Here is a 25,286-nt window from a genome sequence, read left to right as displayed (position 1 = left end):
AGAAAGCCTCACGTATGCTAATTACGTGCAAAATAGGTTATTTGCAAGCGCAGTGCAATGCACACCCTATGAAAAGCTATATGGCTGCAAGCCAAAATTAAATCACATACGCACATTTGGAACACCCTGTTGGGCAAACATCCCTAAAGCCCAAAGGAAAGGAAAATTAGCCCCTAGGGCACTAAAAGGGCACATTATAGGATATCAAAGTGCAGCATATAGAGTGTGGGTACCAAGTAAACAATGGGTTATCTTAAGCAGGAATGTATATGCTAATGACAAAGCGTGGGAAACTACTAAAAACAACGTTATGGTTGATTTGGGAGGTGAGGCGTCCCAGGAAGAAACAGAAACAGTAAAACCACTCCTTGAAGTAGGGGGATTCAGCCAACCTGCAGTAATTAAGCAAGAAAATACTGAGGCTGACCCCACTGTTAGCAGCAGAGAAAAATGCGCCCCGGAGGCTCACATAAACATACAGCAGGAAACCCTCAATATAGAACCCCGCAGATCTCAAAGAACTAACTTGGGTAAACCACCTGATAGGTTTACAGTGTCTGTGGTGACCTCAACAGACCAAGGGGCAGACCCTGTCACTTATGATGAAATGAAAGAACTACCAAACATGGAGAAAGAGAAATGGCATTTGGCCATGCAAGAAGAAATAAACGTCATGATGAGAAATAGAACATGGATAATGGAAGCACTCCCACCTGGTAAAAGGGCCATAGGGTGCAAATGGGTATATAAAGTAAAAAGAACCAGTACAGGTGAAGTACTCACATATAGAGCACGTTTGGTAGCAAAAGGGTTCTTACAAAAATACGGTGAAGACTATGACACTGTCTTTGCACCGGTGGTATGACATGAGACGGTTAGGTTAATCTTAAAAGAGGCTGCCATAAAACAGCAATTAGTGTTCCATCATGACATTAACACGGCGTTCTTGTATGGAGAACTGGCTGAAGTCATTTACATGGAACAACCCAAAGGATTTGATGACAATACAGGGCGCATATGTAGATTAAACAGATCACTATATGGTTTGAAACAAAGTGCGAAATGTTGGAACATGAAACTGAACGATGTACTACAAGAAATGGGGTTCAAACAAGGAACAGCTGACCCATGTTTGTATGAGAAAGGGGAAGGTAGTACACTCACCTATTGTTTGGTATTCGTAGATGACATTCTATATGTATGTGCAAATGAAAAACAAGAGGCTACATTTGGCGACCAATTGGAACGCCACGTTGAAATTAAACGCCTAGGACCAGTAGCACAATACCTAGGCACGGAGATCTGTAGACAAGCTGATGGCAGTTTCTCTCTCCATCAAGAGCAAAAAATTAGACAACTGCTCAACGAGCAAGGCATGAAAGATTGTAAGCCTGCTACGACACCTATGGCTGTGGGGTTCCTGAAGGAAACACACAATGCTATTCCTATTGATTCACTAAAATATAAGCGCATCATTGGCCAGCTTTTGTACCTTACCAATACAACTCGACCTGATATATGTAACGCCGTAAACATCCTCAGTAGGAAGGTAGAATGTCCAACCCAACAGGAATGGACAGGAGTTAAAAGGATATTAAGATATCTACAAGGCACAATAGGAAAATGGCTAACCCTGTCAGCTAAACAAGATGAGGGTTTCATCTGTTACACAGATGCAGACCACGCATCAGATCCCACTACCCGAAAGTCCACATCGGGTGTAGTCATTATGTATCACGGTTCCCCTGTGCAATGGCACAGTAAAAAACAAAGCATAGTAGCATTATCGAGCACAGAAGCAGAATACACAAGCCTGTCACTGGCGTGCTCTGAACTGGATTGGTTTGAACAACTATGCAAAGACGCACAGTTGCCTGTACACAAACCATATACTGTATTTGAGGACAACCAGGCATGTATACAGCTCGCGCTGTCTGAAGCACATACAAAACGGATGAAACATATTAGTGTCCGTTTTCATCACGTGCAGGACTGTGTTAAACGAGGACTGGTCTGCCTACACTATTGTGAGACCAACAAAATGGTGGCGGACGTCTTTACAAAACCACTACCTGAGAAAGGTTTGAACTGCTCATTAGCAAACTGGGAATGAAATGAACCTGTATAATGTACCGTATATAATGCTATATGTAACTGCAGTAATGTAACCCTACAAAATATGTCAATATGTTTATTTGTGAATCAAAGTGGGAGACTGTTGGCAGATGCATAGCCAGCAGTTCGCTTCACAAAGAGGGAAAGGAAAACACAAACAGATAGGAAGGGGTTAAACCAAGCCGAAAACAAGCCCAGGAGATAACAAGGCTCATAGTGCAGCAATCACACAGCTGTTGCCTATATTCCTCAGATAGAGCTCAAGGGCTATAAAAACGGAAGGAACGGAAAGAAAAAGTGTGGGGGAAAAGGCTTGGAGTTGTGTTATATGTCCATCGCTGTACTACTGTCTCGTATTGACTGTCTGATAAGGAGCCAGTAAATAAATATCTTCAACCCTCGGAACGTTGTCTCTCGTGTTTGTTCCGTATCCTACCAGCCACTTCCAACATTGGGCACTCACAAAGCGGGCCTTGCAGGGGCTAGGGTAGGCCCCCTCAGAGTTGGAACCTGCTCTTTTAGAATTTGAGCTGCTTCTACAGCAGCAGGTCTTTGGTTTTCACAGGCAAAAGGTGCAGACCGTTTGGATGGTGGTCCTCTGGTGCTTATAAGGACTATATTCGCCCCTTTCAGAGCTTGGAAAAGTTACTTTTTTGAACTACAACTCCCATCAGCCCTAGGCAACATGGCCACTGGATTAGGCTGATGGGAGCTGTAGTTCAAAAAAGTAACTTTTCCAAGCTCTGGCCCTTTTAGAGGGCCTGGGAATTTGAAGCCTAACAAGTTGTAATTTGTTTTGACAGGTTGCTAGACAGGGATTGAGCAGATGTGCATCCTAATATGCGGACATAGCATGGTCTTCTGGGCAGCCCGAAGGGCTGCGAAATCGAGCATGGGCTCACAGTTGGGCCTGAGTGGATAGGCTGCAGTGCAGTGGCTTGGCCAATGAGGAATGCATTGGGATGGGCTCCTACCCGCTTTGTTCCAGCATGGTTCAGTGCAGACGGTTCCGCAAGTGGTGGTCATTCACCTGGGGGGGGGCATGACCTTGGTTACTTGAGGCAAGGCCCTCAGATTGCTGGCATGTGACGACAAGCAGTTCGAGAGTCAATGACAACCTAGGTTACTTAAGGGCATGGCCCTCAGTTTGAGAGGCAACAATGGCCTCGGTTACTTAAGGGCAAGGCCCTCAATTGGCAGGCATGTGAGGACATGCAGTTAACAAGGCAACGATAGCCTTTGGTACGTCTGCTATGGTCAGGCATTCTCCCACGAGGGGGTGGCATGGTGTATGGAACCTGAAGGGGATTGATCAGGCATGGAAGAACGCCAACCGGTGGATTCGGTTGGCTCTTCTTGAGTATGGGGGGTTGGCTGTTCCGCATCCCCACATACAGCATTCAAGAGTTGAGCTTTATAGGGCCAATGCATTCACCTGTCGGATGCAGGGAACAATGTCTTCTGGGGAGACCTGCAGAAGTGTCTGCGAGACTTGCTTCTTGGCAGTGGGGTAAAGGGGGACTTAATAGAGATTTGTCCCTCTTTTGTGGCAGGAAGGTGTGGGAAGGGAAGTAGGTAAGGACAGCTAGGTGGCCCCCTTAGGGAGGTGATTGGTGGTTCCAAAGGCCTGTCTGTCAGGGCTTTACGGCTCAAGGGCAGGATATGGGCTGCTTCTGGGGCCAACTTACCTCATCCACCCAAGGGTTGTGTGGCCCCGGGGGTTGGTGACATGAGAAGGCCCCCCTACTCACCTACTGGGTGTGGTCGGGGTAAGGGGTAAGCAGATGGAATTGCCCTTGCCCCAGCAGGGGCTGGTCGCCCGAGAGCTGTATGGCAAGATGCTTGCTTATAGACAGTTCCCGCACCTAGGTTTTCCATCTGCAGGTCACTTTAAAATGGGTTTTGTTATAATTTAATAAAGTGGCCCTTGATCAACCCAAGCTGATGTGTCTGTGTCTTATTTTGCCCCTCAGCTGCAAATGTAGAAGAGACAGATGTAAGGCAATAAACCTCCTTGGTTTGAATACATCAAAGTTAGTCTAAAGTTCAAGGTTATACAAGAGTACTTAATCAAATCAGAGAAACAACAGAATTTGAGAAGGCTGTATTAAATACAAACAAACATAGACTGGTAAAGACGCATCATTTGTTATTGAAGTGCAATACAGAACATGGGCAAGTAGAACAGTATATGGTGAAATGGGCCCAAGACATCAGGGAAAATATACCAATGGAGGTGTGGAAAAAGTTAAAGATAACTGGACATAAATTTTCATTGAACTCAGAGATAAGAGAGAATTGCTATAAAATCATGTCCAGGTGGTATAGGATCCCGGAAAAAATAAATAAATAAAAACTATCCACCTATTTGTTGGAAATGCCAGAAAGAAAGAGGTGATTTCTTCCACATTTGGTGGAAGTACAAAGTGGCTAAGACATATTGGAAGAAAATTAAATCTCATGTAGTAAGCATTTTGAGATATGAAATCCCATTTTATCCTCAGTACAGAAGGACCATATAGAATTGGGTTCTTATATGTTTGCTGCTGCTAGAATATTATATGCAGCTAAATGCAGAGTGGCAATAATTTCCACAATAAAAGAGTGGTATGATAAAATATGGGAGTATGCATTTATGGCAAAATTAACTTATTATGTAGGATTTAGATAATGTAATTACAGTGTGTGTTTTTGGTTGGCAGAATTTTTTTATTATTGTGGTATAAATGAGATACTTCCAACAATACTTACAGTTTTTCTTTGTTTTGATTTGTTACATTTAGTTTGTTTATGATTGTACAGTACGTCTGGCTTGAATTGAAAACAAAGTTCATTTGATGAATATAACAACACCAACAACAAGCTCTAACACAACTCTCCGGGATAGAATCATATGGAGATCTAGAAGGATTTTCCATAATATGGGTGACTTATTATTGTGCATTGAAACTATTCTGTGAAATACACCATCTATAAGAGACTTTTTATACTGTAATCAATTGCCAGATAGGATTGCAACTTCTTTGGCCGGCAGCAACTATTGCCCCCTGGCAGCCATCAGGTCCTAATTCCTCTTCTGCGGATGCCTTGCCTCTCCCCCAGGGTGTCTATCCCCAATATGATAGTTCTCTCCTTCTCGGGGATCACTAAAGAGAGGATTTGGAGGGGTGAATACGTGGATATCTTCACTCTTTTGTTTTGTGAACCCGAGGGCAAGGACAAAAATGGGGAAGCGGCTAAGGATACGGAGGCTGCAAAAAAGAAGGTGGATAGGGTCTGGCCTAATTGGTTAAATGCCTATACAGTTTACATGGGCGTGATGACTCAGACCTACCCTTCAAGGGCAATGTCTATGATTAAATATCAGGACATCATACACAGGGCCTTTAGGGATTTTGCCAGAATGGCATGGCTGCGCTATGATGAAAATTTTCACCAGTAGGCGGCCCTCGATCCCACCATGCGTTGGGACGTGGAACATCAGGACATGGGGCTTCGCTGTATGACTCCGGCTCGGCCACTTTAGGGAGAAAGGTCAGACAGTGGCCACCTTTTGTCCAAGACGCAGGCAACGGCTTCTGGCAGTGGCCACAGTGGGTGCGTTCCCACCAGGTGTGTTGCAGAGCTTGGAAAAGTTACTTTTTTGAACTACAACTCCCATCAGCCCCAGCCAGCATGGCCACTGGATTGGGCTAATGGGAGTTGTAGTTTAAAAAAGTAACTTTTCCAAGCTCTGGTGTGTTGGGGCTATAACAGCTCTGGATGCTGCACCCGTCGTCCATGCTGTTTCAAACATGCCTGTGGGACATGTGGAGGTGGGCATCCCAGTTCAGCCTGTTCCAGAGCACAACAGGGCAAACCCAATGGCCCAGATCAGCAACAGCCCCATAGGTCAGCAGGTGGCAGACATGGTGCACCGCAAGGCCAATAGCCTGGTTCGTGTTACCCCATTGGCACACCTTTTGGCTAGATATCCAAACAGGGATGCTGCTGCTTACCTCCTTGCGGGTTTTAAGCATGGATTTAGGATCCCTTATGAGGGACCCAAGTTTGCCACGTGGACACCTAACCAGGCTTCAGTACAGATCTTGGATGAGGTGGTGGCTAGGAAGCTAGACAAGAAGATAGCTGCAGGCAGGATTTCTGGCCCCTTTTCTCCCCCCCCCCCTTGCTGGACCTCTGCATTTCGCCCCTTGGCATAGTACCCAAAAACAGCAGGGTGAGTACCGCCTCATTCATAATCTCTCCTTTCCAAAGGGGAGTTTGGTGAATGATGGCATCCCCCCAGACATTGCCTCAGTATGATACACTTCTTTTGATGAGGCTGTCAGGGTGGTGAGAAGAGCCAGAAAGGGGGCCTTGATGGCAAAGTGCAACATCAAGTCGGCCTTTTGTCTCCTGCCTGTTAACCCTGGGGACCCTTTTGGAATTTCAGTTTTGCGGCCAATACTATATGGATCGGGCCATGCCTATGGGCTGTTCCATAGTGTTCCGCTTTTGAAGCGTTCAGTACCATCTTGGAGTGGGCCGTTAGGGACCGGGCTGGTTCTTCTTTGACGGCCCATTACTTAGATGATTTTCTGTTCATTGGCCCTCCCGATTCCAGGTGCTGCACCCGTTTAGTGTCCGCCTTCACAGCTTTATTGAATTATTTGGGGGTCCCTCTGGCACCTGAGAAGTCAGAGGGCCCCTCTACTTGCCATACTTTTTTGGGTATTGAACTGGACACTGAGGCTCAGTGTTCCAGGCTCCCACTCCTGAAAATCCAGGCATTGAGGGACAGGCTGCGAGCAGCTGTGAGTCTGAAGAAACTCACGTTGCTCCAATTACAGGATATTGAAGGCCATTTGGTCTTCGCCTCTAAGGTAATCTTGCCCAGCAGGGCGTTCCTTAGGTGCCCCTGCGATGCCATGAAGGGCATTAAGCATAGATTCCATTACATTAGGGTGTCTGCCGGCATGAGAGCAGACCTCCAGACCTGGTTGTCCTTCCTTGATGATTTCAACGGGGTATCATTTTGGCGCCAGGAGATGCTGTTGGAGGCAGAGCTCCAGGTCCGTGCTGACGTGGCTGGTGGCTCAGGATTTGGTCTCATGTTCCACAATGAATGGTGTGCATAGAGGTGGCCTGCAGACTGGCATGAGAAGGGGGTTACTTCTGATTTAACTTTCTTTGAATTTTTCCCCATTGTAGTGGCAGTGCACGTTTGACCTCTTGCATTCTGGGCCCTGCAGTTCACGGACTGTGTTCTAAATTAGCAACCTGTATTACACTATGAATCTCCAAGAAAGATCAGAAGGCCAAGGGAAAACAGGTCGTGTTAGGCCCTTGCCCTATTCCCCATTTGTGCCCTGTTGCTGCATTGCAGGCTTATTAGTCACTCCACCCAGAAGGGTTTAGCTACCTCTTTATTCATGAGGATGGGTCCTCCCTCATTAGGTTTCAATTCTGGGCAGTGCTCAAGGGGGCTTTGTTGTCATTGGGCTGCAATCCAGCAGTCTTTGGCCTTCATTCTTTCCGAATAGGGGCTGCTACTGCAGCTGCACGGATGGGCCTCTCATCACCTGATATACAGGCTATTGGCAGATGGCGATCTGCAATTTTTTGCACGGTTTGATGGTTGGAGTGTATATACGGCACCCAAAGGCAGATAGCAATCTGCAGTTGTTGCACGGTTTTGAAGTTGGAATGCATATACGGCACCTAAGGGCAGATAGCGATCTGCAGTTGTTTGCAGTGTTCGCAGTTGGAGGGGCATGTTATGGGATGAGCTTCTTCCTACCCTATGCCAGGAATTTTCGGCTGGCCCTCCTGCCCACATCCTAGTAGTCCACTTGGGCGAGAATGACCTCATCCAGCGCCCTGGTTTAGATCTATTTTGTAGGGTGGTGAGAGATTTAGAGTGGGTCAGAAGTACTTTCCCCCATCTTCTAGTGGTTTGGTCCGCACTATTGGAGTGGCGAGTTTGGAAAGTGGTGGTTCACCCTAATAAAATTGACAGGCCTAGGCGTGGGGTGAACCGGAGAATCAAGAAGTTTGTACTGAGGAACGGGTGGGGCTACTTTCCGCATCCAAGGATTGGTGTCAACTATCCTCATCTCTTTAGGGAGGATGGCGTTCACCTTTCTGAACTTGGGTGTGACATGTTCTTAGAGGATTTACATAAGGGGTTGGTGGAGTTGTTGGGGTTTGTTGGGCTAGGTGTATAAACATGAGCTTTACACCTCTTGTGGCATTGAGTTTGGGCAGGTGAGGAATTTGGTGGAGGGAGAGGTAGGCATTCTGAGGCATTATTGGGTAAGGACACCCCTCAGGAATCCGGTCTGCGGATAACTGGCAAGTGCCCCTGTGGATTGTCATGCACATTGGGGTGAACGCTTGTACAGTGGGGCCAGAATGCGCATGGCAAACCGCTCCCAAGGTTCACTGGGCAAGGAGGCCTTGGCCCATATCCTTGCATGAGAACCCACAGCTATCAGCTGTGATATATGCCCAGGAGAATGGGGAGATTCCATCCCCACCAGAATAGTGCAATTTCTCACCTGCCTGTGGGTTATAAGCAGTTATTAATTACAATTGGATATGTTAGAATTCTGATTTGGATTATGTTATATTTATTAAATATAACATTTAAACCAATGCCACGTCTCACGAGTCTTCTTTGGCGGGTGTGGAGGCAAAGAGATATGTAGGAGCCAAAGGAAAGAAATGTCACAGGACTGATGTAGACATAATGTTGCCTAATCTAACTCTGATTAGGGAATCAGAAGCACTCTGTAGGTTCCTGGGCACCTTCTTTCTCTCTCACTGCCTCCCTTCTTGAGCATGATTCCCCCCCTTTTCACCTTTTAATGGTGCAGCATTACTTTGCACCAGAATTTCTGGCAAAAATGTAATTAGCTCAAAGCACTGTTTGGAAGCACATTCAATCGCAAGAAATAGACAACAGTTTTCCAGGTGGCCAAGAGTAGAAGCTGACATACCTTTTAATTAAATTTAGGACAATTTGTGCTTTCAACCCTACAGGAGTAGGGTTGCCAGGTTCAGGGCCTGAGACTGATCCTGTATCTTTAGGAGAAGAGAAAGTCAGCCAAGTGCAGGTGTTCTTGCAACACGGTAATGGGAAAAACGACAAGGTGGAATTCTCCTTTCCCCCTGCACAACTTCTGAACCTTTAAAAGTTGTTCAGGGGGAAAGGAGAATTCCACCTTGTCGTTTTTCCCATTACAGTGTTGCAAGAACACCTGCACTTGGCTGACTTTCTCTTCTCCTAACGATACAGGATCAGTCTCAGGCCCTGAACCTGGCAACCCTATATGGGAGAGATGGTTAAAGAATGCAAGGGCTGGACTGAAGAAGCAGGCAGGCAATCTTTCACAATTGCGCCTGCTCTTGTTTTTAACTATACAGGTAATCTTTACATTATGACCTAAATAACTCCACATCTTAAAGAACTGGGCTCCTACTGGGAGAAAGGGTGGGATATAAATCTAATAAATAAATAAATAATAAATAATTGTAAACTTCATATTCTAACAAAAAGGCTCCCATAGACCTATCCATAAAAGAATTTTGGGGGGGGGAAACAAATCCAACCCCTAAATTCTTAAGCCAGTTTGTTTATTCAAGTAGTGCACAGTTTTGACAAGAGATTTATAAAAAATAGTTCTATTTCTAAATAGTTCTAAAATAGTTCTATTTTAAAGAGTACTACTCTGCCCATCCCTTGCTTGCAGTAATTTACAACTGCCATCAACTCCGTTTTGGCAACATTTTTTAAAATCTCCTTTTTGCTGACTCTGTAATTCCAGCCAGTCAGGGATCACACAACCAGCATGGCATTGCAAAGCCGCATAACCAATCAGACTTGGCTACCTGATGTCACAAAGTCAATACAGACTGCAGACAGAAAGCATAACTTTCATTCTATCCACTACCATCCCATAAAATTAACCAAAAGGGGGTGTTTTTTCTAAGTGACAGAAGTGTTTGTAAAAAGGCATCCTCCATTTCACCTCAGCACTCTTTTCCACTTTGGGATGCATTCAGCCTTAATGGAAAACCAACATATGTGGCTCTCCAGGAGTTGAAGAGTTATACTTCACATGAGTTTACACTGTTAAATAATGTATATAACTTTTTATTACATAGTATTTTTTATTTCACCTTTCCCCAGGACCAGGAGTGAGCCCGGATAGTTAAGAACTTAGTTCCAACAATTTGCTTGAAGTGAAACCAAACAGGTTTTAGCTGGGAGAGAGAATTGGTGTGGGCAGGTGAAAAGGGGGAAAAGTCACAGCTTCCAGTTTTGCAGATAAATAACTTGAAAAATGGGAATAGACCATAGGAAGCTTGGGAAAAGATGGCACACCTCTCTCCTAATGGTGGAAAGGCACTTCTATGAATTCAAAACAATACACAAAGATTGTTAAATTAGCTTGACAGATACAAACATCATTTCAAAAGTCTACTTCCATGGATTTGTTATTTAGAACTGCTGTATGATCATTTATAAAAATTTGCATACTTTTATATTTTAAAAAAACAAAACAAACTTTCATCAAGACCACAAAGATGAAAAGGTTGTGTGTGTTTACAGCTTCCTGTCAGGCAACACAGGTATACCATTGTCTTCCAAAATGTAACATTATCCATCTGGCCAGCAAACATCTGGATATTTATCTTAGCTCATCATTTCCTCCTGCAAGTCCAGAAATTGTCAGTTATTTCAGCTGAGATTCAGCCCAAGGGAGAAAAGAAAAAGTTACATCCTTCTTTGCCCAGTTTTTTAAACTGCACTTTACCTTTTTCCCTAGGATGCCAGTAAGGATAAATATAAGTAGCCTGAAGTCTTATTATTGTGGTTTTAATTCTATGCATATAAACTGCAACCAACATGTTTGATTGTATTGTTTCAGCTGAATTTTAAAGTTCATCACTGACAATTCAGATATTAATACCACTTTTTAAAATAAATGTTATATTATTTAGGCCAGGCCAAATTTCTCTCTATCCCCTCCCTCACTTTTGGGGGTCTGTCATTCCCCTGTGAAGGCAAGGTTGTTGTATCAGCAACTTTAGCAAGTAAATTATCTGAATGTTTGGGTGAGGGAAGATGAAGCGGCCAAGGATTTATTTTCTTTTTTTAAAAAGGAGAAAAACTTTGTCACTACTTGTAGAAACCTTTAGACTTCCCTCATTACCCAGCGACATTAACTTCTACTTAAGACAGACTGTCCCATGAAAATGATGTAACAATCTTGAAAAAGATGCTGTCCCCATTAGCCCCATCCTCAGAATGCTAAAAAAATCTGGCTAAATAATTTGGGTCAGCATTTGAAAAATATATATATTAGAGCAAAAATAAACTTTTCCCAAACCATATTTAGCACAGAATAAAAACATGTATTAGTTTTCAGGCAGAACACTTGCAAATATACACATGTATATGTAAACTCTCTTAATTTCAACAGAGTTTTGAAGCAGACTAGTTTTTCCCCCATTTCTTAAATGCACGAAACACTCAACGTTTGGCAACTCCAGGTAGGGTTGGGAACATCCCGCCTAAAATCCTGGAGAGCTCCTGCCATTTAGTATAGACAATACTGAGCTAGATGGACCAATGGTCTGTTTTGTTCTAAGGCAGCTTCATATGTTTCTATGTTCTTCTAACATGGAAAAGCTGCATTAAATGGCCAGGGAGGTTTTGCCCTCCTGGGTCCTCCAAAAATTTGCAAAACAGAAGTAGCCATTATAGAATCTTCAGCAATCTCACATGGTGATGGATTACCAATATTGACTTGTAACCTCCTTTCCTTTGTTTTCTTTCACACATACCTTGTTAGTTTAATCAGGAGGAGGAGAGGGGTCTTCTATCTTTACTAACTGCCACAAATAGAACATTCTGGCCAACAGAACTGGGTAGGTTCCCTAGTCATAGTGATGCTGTGGTGGGAAATTCTCTGTTTGTGCAAATATGGCACAGGACTCTATCTTGTTGAATTGACATCTATCCAGTGTAGTGAACAGTATGTGTAAAAATGACCCATGCATGCATTCTTTCTCTGCTTCTCACAGAGTACAACTAAGACTTAAACTACATGCAATGTAGTTGTGCTATTCCTTCCCTGATGGGACCCTATATCTTCCCCTCCCCCACAGGTGGGAAAACAGATGGGAGGAGGATTTTCAACAGACAAATGGCAGGACGCGTATGAGTTAAAGTGCCCCCCCTGCTGTTCTTCCCGCTCTTGATCACAGCCTCCTCCAAGTCTGCTTTGCATGAGTCTGGGGAAAAGATCATGCAACCAAGTCACATGTAGTTTAAACTTAGAAATCATATTGCCTACAATGAAGTTATCAAATTTTAATTTAAATAGGAGTGCAACAGGCTTGTCTTCAAGGGCAATCTTTTCCCCCAAACAGATTTTGTTTTCCTCTCTGTCAATGTGAATTTGGTTGACAGAATTATGTGCTCAGTAGGGTATGGATAATAATAGTTTTTTATAATATTATAGTTTTCAGAATGGAAATCATAGTTTTCAGTACATCTTAGTGCTGCCAATACAGTTAATGTTGTTTATGAAGCATATTCCCCATCTCTCTCACACCCACACACAGAACTTGGCTACCCTGATGATGAATATTCCCTCCCCTTAGCATTGTCTCATCTCCCATGCACTTCCTCATCTCCCACCCACCCCCTCTCTAAATGAAGTCTGGAGTTCCTCCCCGTAGGATTCCTGTATGTCCGATTGCCTCCTTCCTCTTCTGCTTAATTCAAAAATCCTCCCAGCATTGTTCTAGCCTCATTCTGACCCCATTCCTTTTTCCAACACAAGTGTTCTCATCAGGACTAGGGACCACCCCACCCTTCCATGCTGTTCAACAGCCCATTCTTATTTCCTACCTGTTCCCATAATTTTCCAAAGTCCACCCCAATGTTTTCCACATATTTGAGGACTCTGTAATGTTTGTCTCTGAATACAAATCTTTGTTAAGTATCATATGAAGGAAACACAAAAGTGCACACTAATCCCAAAAGGGGTCCTCCCCTACTAATTTTAGGAAAGTTGATACTGTTAGTGCAAAGGCAAGACATAACACAAAAAGACGAGTTTATCAGCTTGGGTTCGTTTGAGCTTCACAAATTAAAGTTATTTATACTCCTTTTCAAACCAATTTTCTGAAGGAGCTTATTTTTAAAAATATTATAACAAAATAAAATACTGGAAATTAAGTAAGGCAGTAGAAATACACAATGGTATTAAGCACCATAGTAAAACAGCAGATTATCATAAAATGTCTTTTTGAATAAAAAATTGTTTCAAAACACATTACTAAGAAGGGGAAGAGAAAGTGTTTGTCAGAACTACCTGGAAAGGCAATTTCATTATTGTGGTATCACAAATGAAAAAGCCTTATTTGTGATAACTACCAGTTGGATAATTGCAAATGGATGGACCAGAGAGCAGATATTAAACCACAAGAGGGTTGATATTCTCAGCCTTCTCAATATTCTCACCTGCATAGTTGGTGCAACACCAGCACAGGCTGCAGGGACAGGGGGTGGAAGGAGTGCTGTGGCCTACAGAACTTCCATCTCTGTCACCAGGAAACCACTCTGTCTTGGAGCTGGCCTTGAGGGCCTGCACCTGGTGCTGAGCCAAGGAGACAGCAAACTAGGATTACTGCTGGTGTTCCATCCACCCTGCTGCCCAGCAGCTTCTCTAACCAAGCTGGCAGAGGCTGTCTCAGCTGTTGCACTGGAGGAGCCCAGAACTTTAGTCCTGGGTGATTTCAATATCTGTGCTGAGGTTGCCTCTAGTGAGCCGCCTTGGGACTTCATTGCCTCCATTATGACTATGGGGCTGTCACAAGTTGTCACCAACCTGACACATAGGGCAGGGCACACCCTTGACTTGGTTTTTGCTCCAGATGGAGAAAGGGGTGGTCTGGAGATGGGGGGGTAGATGTCACCCCATTGTCATGGTCAGACCACTTCCTGGTGAAGTTTAGACTTACAGCTCCAATCCTCCCCTGCAGAGGTGGTGGACAGATTAAGACCGTCTGCCCGTGGAGACTACTAGAATCCACAGGATTCCTGAATGCTCTGGGGGAGTTCCCCGAAGATAAAGCAGGTGACCCTGTTGAAGCTGTAGAACAGCGAGATGCATCGGGCGCTTGACAGAGTTGCCCATGAGCACCCTCTCCGGCATTGTGGAGCCTGGTTTGCACCTTGGTACAACAGTGAACTAAGGGCAATAAAACAGGCTGGATGACACTAGAGCACAAGTAGCAAAAGACATGCTGTGAGGCTGATCAGGCATGTGTAAAACATCATAATCATGCCTACTGTGTGGCGGTGAGGGCAGCGAAGAAGGCCCACTTCTCTACCACCATCACATCCTCAAGTAGCTGTCCAGTGGAGGTTTTCCGTATTGTCAGAGGTCTGTTGACATCAAGTCGAGGAAATGGAATTTTAGACCACTTGGAGGCCCACTGTGAATTGTTTGCAAGGCACTTCGCGGGTAAAGTTGCTTGCCTCTGTAGCAATCTTGATGCCCTGTCCACATCTACTGTAGTCCCCAGTTGTTGCAACTTCTTGGGATTGGTTTCAGTTGATGTGGCCTGATGACATGGACAAGGTGCTTGTGACGATGCAGCCAGCAATGTGACCTCTCTACCCTTGCCCTTCTTCGCTTATTAAAGCTTGCTGAGGGGGTTTGACCAAGTGGATTCAGGGTGTGGTCAACGTGTCATTGCACGCTGAAAGAGGCGGTGATCCAACCACTCCTGAAAAAGCTCACCCTGGACCCATTGGTCTGTGACAACCCATTGGTTTGTGACCGCCTGGTCACAAATACCCCCTTTTTAGGGAAGGTGATTGGGAGGGTTGTGGCACAGCAACTGCAAATACTCTTAGATGAAACAGATCATCTTGAACCATTTCAGTCTGTGTTCAGGCCTGGTTATGGGACTGAATTGGCCTTGGTCGCCCTGATTGATGACCTCTGCCGGGAGAAGCACAGGGGGAGTGGAACCCTGTTATTCTTACTTGATCTGTCGGCAGCTTTTGATATCATTGACTATGGTATCCTTCTGGGCTGACTTGGTGAGATGGGTATCAGAGGCACTGTTTTACAGTGCTTCTGATCCTATCTCCAGGGTCATTCTCAGAATAGCATCTGGTGATTGCCTTTTGGCCCCCTGGCAGATGTGCTATGGGGTACCACAGAGTACCATCTTGTCCCCCGTGCTGTTTAACATCTATATGAAGCCCTTGGGAGCAGTCATCAGGAGATTTGGGGTGAGGTGTTAGTAGTAGTGCACAGACGATACCCAGCTCTATTTCTCTATTAACATCTGAATCGGGAGAGGTCGTGCAAGCCCTGGACTCAGTGATTGGCTGGATGAATCCTAGCAGGCGGAGGCACTGTAGGTTGGCAATTCCTGAGTTCGGATAATTGGTCAGTTGTCTGCTCTGGATGGGGTTGTACTCCTTCTGAAAGAGCAGGTTTGTAGTCTGGGGGTGCTCCTGGATCCATCTTTGTCACTAGAGGCCCAGGTGACCTCAATGGCTAGGAGTGCCTTTTACCAGCTTCTGCTGGTAAGACAGTTGTAGCCGTTTCTGGACTGGGATAGTCTGATTACTGTTGTCCATGAACTAGTAGCCTCCAGGCTGGATTACTGTAATGTGCTCTATGTAAGACTGCCCTTGAGGTTGGTCTGGAAGATGCAGCTGATGCAAGATGCATCAGCGAGACTGCTCACTGGGGCAGGGTATTGCCAACATGTCACCCCACTGCTGAATGAATAGCACTGGCTACCTATTAGCTACCAGGCCAAGTTCAAGATTCTGGTTTTGGTGTACAAGACCCTATACAGGAATACCCCGCTATACAGACCTTCACTTAACGTACACTTGCTTTTACGGATATACTCCATCACCATGCCCCTGTTTACGTATGCTTGCTTCACACTTACGGACACTTAATGGTGCGTGGGGGCAAGAACAAAACAACCAAGATTTTTTTTAATAAAACAAATGGGGCGAGAGGCAACAAGGGTGAAAAGGAATAAGCAAAACAGGCAGAAGGAAAAAGGGCACAAAGAAAAGGGCAGGAAGGGTTGAAACAGAGGACAGACAAAATGGTGGTTGGGAAAGGAGACCATGAGGCCATGATAGAAACCACAGCTGTAAGCTCCGGAGCACACAGGAATGAGGCAGCAGATGAAGGGGAAATACACCCCCACTGGCCATGGTGGCAAAAAGGGCAATCTGCAGCTGTAGACTGTGATCAGGCAGTGTGGGGGGGGGAGAAGAAACCATGACTGGGGGGGGAGGAGTAGGAAAACCCCAGCAGTCGCAAGCCTGGGGCTAGACAGAAAAAATCCTCGTTCCAACAAGAGATTAAAAGGAAAAAAGGGGGAGAAAAAAGGCTCACAAAATACAGACAAAATACAGTGTTTATTTTATTTATTATTCATTATTTAATTTGTATCCTGCCCTTCCTCCCAGAAGGAGCCCATGGCGGCAAACAAAGCACTAAAAACACTTTAAAACATCATAAAAACAGATTTTAAAATACATTAAAACAAAACAGCATTAAAAACATTTTAAAAAAACAACTTTAAAAAAGGGTTAAAAACATTATTAAAAAACATATTAAGCAATTCTAACACAGATGCAGACTGGGATAGGTCTCAACCCAAAAGGCTTGTTGAAAGAGGAAAGTCTTCAAAAGGCGCCGAAAAGATAGCAGAGATGGTGCCTGCCTAATATTCAAACAGAGAGAATTCCACAGGGTAGGTGCTGCCACACTAAAGGTCTGAACAAACCAACAGGAGAGCTAAGGCAGAAGGATACAATCTAGGACAAAGGCAGGAATGGACTGGGATCACACCAGAAGGAGCATCAGAAGTCATGACTCCCATGCATTCCTGCCTTTGGACACTAGGTGGGGCTAATGCCCTCCTGATGGCATGCTACCTGGGGGAAATGACAGTCTCAAGGCCACAAAACAGCATTCATGTTAAAGAGCAAGATCAATACATTACTAGCATTATTTATTATTTATTTATTTGATTTATATTCTGCCCTTCCTCCTAGCATCATCAATCTTAGTATGCCTTTTCCAACATTCCTTGAGAAAACAAGTCAAAAACATGCAATTATAAAAAAAAATCTTACCATGGGCCATGCGGTGGAACCAGTAGTAACCAAAATCTACTCCAAGGAATGTCATATACCACGTCCATGGCGAGTCCCATGGTAGTTCACAAAGTCTATAGTTTTCCCACACGTAGATATATGTTGTCAGCTCAACACTTCTAGACAAAACACTGAAATTTGGAAAACAGAGTTTAGAAGAACATTTCCAAGTTCAACTTGCAGCCCAATTCTATGCAAGCTTTCTCAAAAGCAAGTTACTCAAAAGCAAGTAAGTGAGCATATGGCTTCAGCCTTAAAAGCACATTTTTTGAATTGTATTACCAGACAATTAACCATTCTCCTTTCAAAGCTGCTTGACCTAAGTCCTAGTTAATTTTTAAAAGTCCAGTTGAAACCAATAATAGATACTGTGTAAGAATTATGTAATCCCAAATTTAGCTACAGTCAGAACCTTTTAAGTACCTTGTCTGGAAATTTTTATCTCCCTCAAATGTGTTTTCTGTGAAAGCAGATATATGTTTTCTGTGTTTTCATGGACAGTAGTCTTAGTCATCATTACAGAAAAGTAGTGGAAGAACACTTGCTGAAGCAATAAACAGACATTTATAAGAGGAATGCAAAAAAGGTGCGGGAGATAAATGAATTATTCAAAATCAAACCAAAAGGGTCCCACCAATCCAAATCTATAGAAGCAGTCGTCAAATGAGCAGAGACAACACTGAACAGCCAAAAGATGACAAACAAGACAAATACACACAGTTGACAACATGAAATTGCTACTATTGTGGCTCTTAAAGTGACCCAAATTTATCTGTAACACTCTGCCCACCTGATTCCTTTAGCAGCAAAGAGTCACTGTGATCAAAGTCAGGTAACGCTAAACTATTATTTGGGAAACACATTGGCAATGTATCCTGGTTACAATTCCAAAAACCAAAAGGAATAGGGAAGAGAATAAGAAGACCCTCTTTCACCTCTGGCTGTCATAGCCCACCTGTGCCTCACTCATAGCCCTCCAACAGCTGTCCTGGCTTCTACTAGAGATATCTGTTTAACTTCACTTTGGCAGTTGACAGACCAAGAATTTCCATGCAACTTTCAATGGTAGGTGAGCCTGCCATTTTCTAAAGCAAAACACCTGGAAGATGTTTAATTTTCATAAGAGCCCTGTTCTTCAAATATCGTTAAAGATGATTTTATGTGACCAACCATATTTTTATAATTTATAGCATGAGGTATCCACAAGTCTTAGCTTAAATTCTTAATCATGAAGACAATAGGCCAGAAGGGGACCAATGCTAGTCTAAAGGGAACAAAAAAAAGTCCTCTCTTGACATTATTTCACTGCCCAGGATATTAAAAAAAAGAAAAGAAACACCTTCTGCAACACTATGTTGGCCACGATCCAGTGCATAGTTGCATGCACTTAAGCCCCACTGAATCAAAAGGGCTTAAGAGTGACTGACTCTGTGTTGGATTGTGGCCACTAGGCACTATTTTCTCACTTTGGTCTTGTTAATAAGAACTGTGATACCTTTGCAGCACATCTAGAAATATGAACAGATACATTTCCTCCATTTTTATGAATTTTCATTTTGCCCTTAAGTCCTTTTTTCCATGGGCTGAAGCCAGAGTGTAAAATTCACACTAACTGCAGAGCAACTATTTCATTTCATTTTAAAAAAAATAAAATCTGCATATCTGCATATTTTTAATTCATCATTGGATTACAAAATATATGACAGCTAAACTTGTAATATGAATTGATCCTATCAGAAACTGACAAAGCATCAGCAATTGCTTATTTATGTCTATTTGAATAGCATTTTATAAAAGTCAACATTTGGTTAAATAAAGCTTGCTCAAATGTTGTTCTAACTTCCATTCCCCTCTCCTCTAAGGGTTTCAAGAAAAAAAAGGAAACTAATTAATCTGAAGTACGGTTTTTTTTGGAGATATGCCCTTCTATTTCAATGGAATTTATTCTAAGTAATACAACTGTAATCAGAAGCTGCGACAAATTCGCATTGCAAAATAGCAGGGAAATTCACTAAGATTCCAATGTAGATTCCAACTTGGCTTTAATTTTCTGCTTATTTTGCACCAAAGTTGTCTCCAGTGTAATCTTTGTATGGGATTCTGTGAAAGATGTGATAAATAGTGTGTGGAAATCTATTAATTTCTATCTGACTTTATACAACAAGGGAAACTGAGCTGCTAGGAAATGCTGGATCTTCCGAACTGTAGATCAAAATACTGAGGATATGAAAAACAGCAACAAAAAATATGATAGGAAATTCACTTATTACAGCCAAATGTTCAAGTGTGTATCAAGTACTAACAGATAATTGAGAGCCACATTTCTAGAAGGGAAACTGAACAGAAAAAATAAAAATAATAGGATTTCCTAATGTGGTCTCTCTGAAAAAGAAGGGAGAAGAAGCAGCCTTTGGAAACCTCAGACTAAGAAAGGAAAAGAGCTTTCCTGCAATCTAAACTCCCTTTTTATTTTCTGGACAGGTGCCAGCTCTTGAGCTGACACCCAATTTATTACTCTGTCAACCAACTTATTAGAGTTGACACAAATCAAGTTGAAATATGCTTGACACGCTACAGTCAAGGCTTTTTTATTTTATTTTCACACTCTAATACAAAGCCAAACTTCCCGCAAGGTGGCGGGAAGGGGAAGGAAGGAATGGGAGTTCTATTCCCTATCTTCACTCAGGAAGGTAAATATGATCCTCTTCCATTCTCGATATGCAAAACTAGCAATGAACAATTCACAAAAATGGCAGAGTTTGGAATGCTATTAGCAGACTCAATAAGTCCTGTTCGGAAGTCCGTCCGGCATTGCTGGCTGGACCTTTTCTCATAAATTAATGAAATCCAGTCCTCCCAACAAAAACAGGCTTTTGAGGTTGATCTCTACGTTCTGATTAATGCGATATGTTTATCTTTTCTTCAAAGAGAAAACGGACTAACAGGCAAGCACCCTTCTTTCTATTATTTTTTTACTTGGTTTAAATTGTTGCAGCAAAAAGAGATTTGTCAAATGAATCAGCTTTAAAGAACTTCTGGGTGAGCTATAACTCTTCTCTGTTATTCACGAAATTAACAGCTTATCTCTGTTTCTATTGCAAAAAGCTGTCCTGGAAGTGCATTCTAAAGATATAAACAGAAGAGGGATTTCTATTCTGAGGAACATTATATTGTCTGGGACTATTCTCTTTTTGGTCTATTTTATTTTGACGAATCTGCTTCTTCACGACGCCACTAACTGTTTTGATGCTGGGAACTAAATTTGTTTTGTGTTCTTGAACATAGAGAGATAAGGCAGGCTGCTCTGTTTATACTGTGATGTCATCAAGCCTGGAATATTAACCCAATTGTTGCTGAAATAAGAAGTGGTTCTTCTTTATTTTTGTTTTGTTTTGTTTTCGTGGTTTTAAAAATGGCAATCAAGAAAGTGGCTGAGAATCTGGAAGTAATTATGTTTCAGAAAATAATGGAGGAGATTGAGATAACGAAACAAACCCTGCGACAGGGCAGTAAGGAGCTGAAAATTGAACTGAGCAAAATGACGCAGGAGCTTAAAGAAATAGGGGATCCTGTGAGAGAGGAGAATGAGATCAGAGATGAGAAAAGAAAAAATAAAGGGAAGATACAAGCCCTGGAGATTGGAACAAATGTGGAATTGGAAAAAGATCTGGAGTTTATGGATATTAGAAATAAAATCTACTGTTTGGAATTTAACGTTATCTCTGAAGAAATTAATGAAGATATTAGAGATAAAGTTATCAATGGCTTGGATAATCTTCTGGACTGGAATGACGTGATGGAGCTTGATATAGAGAAAATCTATGGAATTAACTGCAGCCATGTGACAATGGAAAAACTCTCAAGAGATGAGCCAGTGCATTTTGTAAAAAAGAAAAACACAGATATGACTTTACAACAATATTTCAGCAACTTATTCAGAATTGATGGCAAGAAAATATTTGGGATAGAGGAAATTCCCATCAGACTCTTATTATATGACTATGGCTATGACAGCAAGATTATTATGGAATACTGATAATAGAAGATTGGACACTGAAATTACTGGACTTAACAGGACTATTGAAGATGGAAGATGGAATTAATATGGATAATGGAATAATGGCTATTGAAATTATTGGACCTAACAGATTTTGATGAGATGGATTAATCGATATGTTTATTTGGACTATGGTTATGACAATAAGATTATTATTATTATTAACGAGATGGATTAATCGACATGTTTATTTGGAGAAAAATTGATAGATATATTTCTTAAAGAATTGAAACCTCTCTTTGACTTTTTGTGGAAAGAATAAAGTAATGTTTATGAGATTTGATGATTAATTAAGATAACTACTGGAGGAAAGTGATTTTATAATATAATTTAAGAGACAGGATTGTTATATATTGTAGACCTATAACTGATTTGATCTGCGACAAATGGGAAGTCAACATTTTATTTTTTTGTTTAATCATTTTTGTTTTGTTTTGTTTTTTGTCTTTGAATGTTTTATGATTTTGTTTTGTATGTTTTATGAAAATTTGAATAAAAATTATTGTAAAAAAAAAAATCAATAAGTCCTTGACCTTTTAAAAAAAAAAAAAGTCCTGTGCTGTTTCATGTTTTTTAAAAAGTGCTCCAAATAGACTTTGAAGTTACTATATATGTGCTCCAACTCACTAAAATTTTAATATAATCTAATATCTAATACAAGTCAACAGTTATAAGAAACGATAAAATGTCTATATTTTACTTTTGACTTATAAGGCCCTAAATAACTTGGGACCTGTTTTTCATTGTTGGCGGTGGTAGTGCGGTGTGTGTGTGTGTGTTTGTGTGTGAGTGAGAGAGAGAGAGAAAGTTTCTCCATATGAACCAGTCTGTCCATTAAGATATTTGGTGGTGCCAGAGCCTGCTTCAGTCATCTGCTGGTTATCAGAAAGAGAGTGTTCTCAGTAGTGGTGCCTATATTAAGGAACAGTCTCCGCCCAAAACCAGGCAACTAGCTTCAGTAAACTGTTTTCACCAGGATTTTAAAAGATGTTTGTTTATCCAAGCATTTGCTGGACCTTTATTTTCCTACTCAGTGATACCCTATTTACTGTTTTATTGTTTATTTTATATTTTAAATGTTTTTATTGTTGTACGGTGCTTTATTCTTACATGAAAAGTAGTATACAAGTCATTTAACAATTTTTTAAAAATAATGAGTGCAAATTCTATAATGAGGACAAGTAAAATTTAAAAAATAGGATTTCATAGTACAATGAACTTCATAGAATTTTTCCCAACAGCAACTTATTTTCATACCAGACACATGAAGGAACTCTCATTTGGTTGGTTCCTTTCTATTGTTTAAATCTTGTGCTGCTGTTATTGAATCTTATGTTAAGATTTTTTTCATTATTCATATAGTACTATCAGCTTGCATGGCATTTTATTTATTACCACAATTGCTTATTATCATGATTGCTGAAAGAAATAACTTTTGGTCGATCTACCTCTTGCCCACTGTAACAATTGCAAGTTCGCATCATATAGTTTGCTGAGGTTATCATAACCAATCCTGTGCATGTTTACTCTGAAGGAAGACAAACTAAGTTAAATAGGGTTTACAACCATGAACATATGCACAGAATTACAGCTTTAGGTTGTCCAAATAATAAACTATGTTTGTTCACAAACAGAATGGAAATACATCCTAATTTTTTTCCTAATATGAAGCCACATGTTCTGCCTCTCACATCTACATTAGGAATTTCTGCAAAGCTACTATTTTATACTGTGTTGCATAGCAATAATAGGGGTTGGGGAACTATTTCCTAAGTTTCCAGAATTTCAAACGGCTAAACTGAAGGATGACTACCCCTAAATTGCTACCCCTTTGCTCCATCTAGTGGAGTACAGTATTTGCTTATTTAGCAAATAGATTCTATATGAGCTAGTCTATACACATTTGTTAATTTGTATCATCACTATGGTTGGCTATCAGCTACGTAATATAATGTAAAAACAAAATGTTTACAGCTGGACTTTATTTTATTTATTTAGACTATTTCTATACCGCTTAGTATATAAAAAAATCTCTAAGCAGTATACAGAAAAGTAAAACTACAAGTATTATAAAAATGCACAATAAAACAATAATACAAATAATACATGCATAATACAGATTATTAATAAATAAATACCAACGCAAATTCCTTCCCTCTTTCCCACTCAACATCTCTCAACCTCCTGGCTCCCATCCAGGACTCCACCCATTCACCCTGGCTCTCACCTAGAGCCCAAATACATACTGGGCTTACACATACTGCCTACTCCTTAAGATACATACATGATTATTTTTTACCTACTATTGCTATTGTTAAAATTCAACATACACATTTTAATTTGAAGACAACACCCACAGGTCATCAGCTTCCAGAACAAAAATTCTACATGAGATACCCAAAAGCCTGGTAAGGTAACTAAGTACAACAGATCCTAATGACCACACAAGAATTTGCAAATTCATTTATAGAGAAATCCTATACATGTCACCCTGGGCTCCTTCTGGGAGGAAAGGCGAGATATAAATTTAATAACAAAATAAATAAAATGTCAATGCAGAAGTACTATTGTTTTCAATGGTGTTTACTCCCAGACACGTTTATAGGATTGCAGCTTTTATAGGTTAAAATGAATTTCAGCTATAAAAAGGAATGAATATGAAAAAGCAGTCAAAGATTATTGACCCTGGAACAGTGAAAGGTTTATTGACACAGGAAGATGTAAAATCACACACACACACAAATCCAAGAGGCATTTCCGTTTTGTAGGCAATACAGTGTAAAGAGATAATTAAGTAGACAGCATTAACTATGTCCGATATGCTGTTATTCTGGTATTAGGAATGGAAATCTTCATTGCAGACATGGCTAAAAAATAAATATTAAGTGTATAGCCAATATACAAAAGTAAAGTGGCAAGCCAACTGACAAAGTTTTTTTCCTGAACTACAAACAGTAATTATGGCTGTAGTCCTAAACTGTTTCCTTTGAAGTTTATTGCTTTCAAATAACTAAGACCTGAGTTTAGGATCAGAATATAATAGAAAAAATATAAACTCCTCACATCTACTAAAAGGATACTCCAAACATTTTGTTCTCTTGCTGTTAATTTCATGTGTATGCTGTTTTAGTAGGGAAAATGAACGGATACGAGAAATAATGCAGGAACTGTAGCTGATATTTATATCTGACATATGACTACTTCTGGGGAAATGAGCATTTTTTCAGTTTTAAAGCAAGCATTCCAGACTTCTGGCAACTTTTATTTGCAATGTATTTGCAATTTATTTATTACCTTACAATAATTGGTTTTGAGTTTCACTGTTTCAAAATAAAATGTCATACAGAACCAAATTACAATGTACCATTTGTAATTCAGTCATAAGAGATCATTGGCCAGGGGTCTGATTACTTTTGCAAGGCATGTAAATCTCGGGGGAAATCCCAGGCAAATTATCGTCCAGGCTTTTAGAATTTAAATGCTATGGGTGATAGCCACTAAATCAGACTCAGAAAAGTCCTACTGAAATCAGCGGACTAATTTATTGATTTCAATGGATCTACTACAAGTATGACTAATGTTAGATATCACCCTATATTTACAAATATGAAACATGTGTAGAGCCCTGAGAATAGGCCTAGAATCTGAAAACAGGATGTTGGTGCCTAAAAACTGAAATATTTGTTTCTTGTCCCAAACACAACTATCATTTAAGGAAACAATGGATGATACACACACCTGTAATTTTTTTAATGTTATGAAGTAAATAAAATATTATGACACACTGCTTTGTTATTAATGCACTGTGCAACCATATACATGTCAATTCAGAAGTAAGCTCTGTTGAGTTCAAAAGAACTTATTCCCAGGAAGCAGGCATAAATTCATGAATTCTACAAT

General features: G+C 41.3%; 1 protein-coding gene across 2 annotated transcripts in view; it reads right to left on the bottom strand.

Moving 5' to 3' along the window:
* The window catches only part of AGMO (alkylglycerol monooxygenase), a 260,877-nt gene that overhangs the window by 215,422 nt on the left and 20,169 nt on the right, over nt 1-25,286 (bottom strand). For both annotated transcript variants that reach the window (XM_061587149.1, XM_061587148.1), the window contains exon 3: nt 17,309-17,460. In XM_061587149.1, the coding sequence (XP_061443133.1) occupies nt 17,309-17,460 (152 nt within the window). The remainder of the gene's footprint in view (nt 1-17,308; nt 17,461-25,286) is intronic.

This window comes from Rhineura floridana, chromosome 10 (assembly GCF_030035675.1).
Source record: "Rhineura floridana isolate rRhiFlo1 chromosome 10, rRhiFlo1.hap2, whole genome shotgun sequence".
NCBI classification, from domain to species: Eukaryota; Metazoa; Chordata; class Lepidosauria; order Squamata; family Rhineuridae; genus Rhineura; species Rhineura floridana.
The sequence above is the reverse complement of the archived record's forward strand: the minus strand, read 5'-3'. Positions and strand labels throughout refer to the sequence as shown.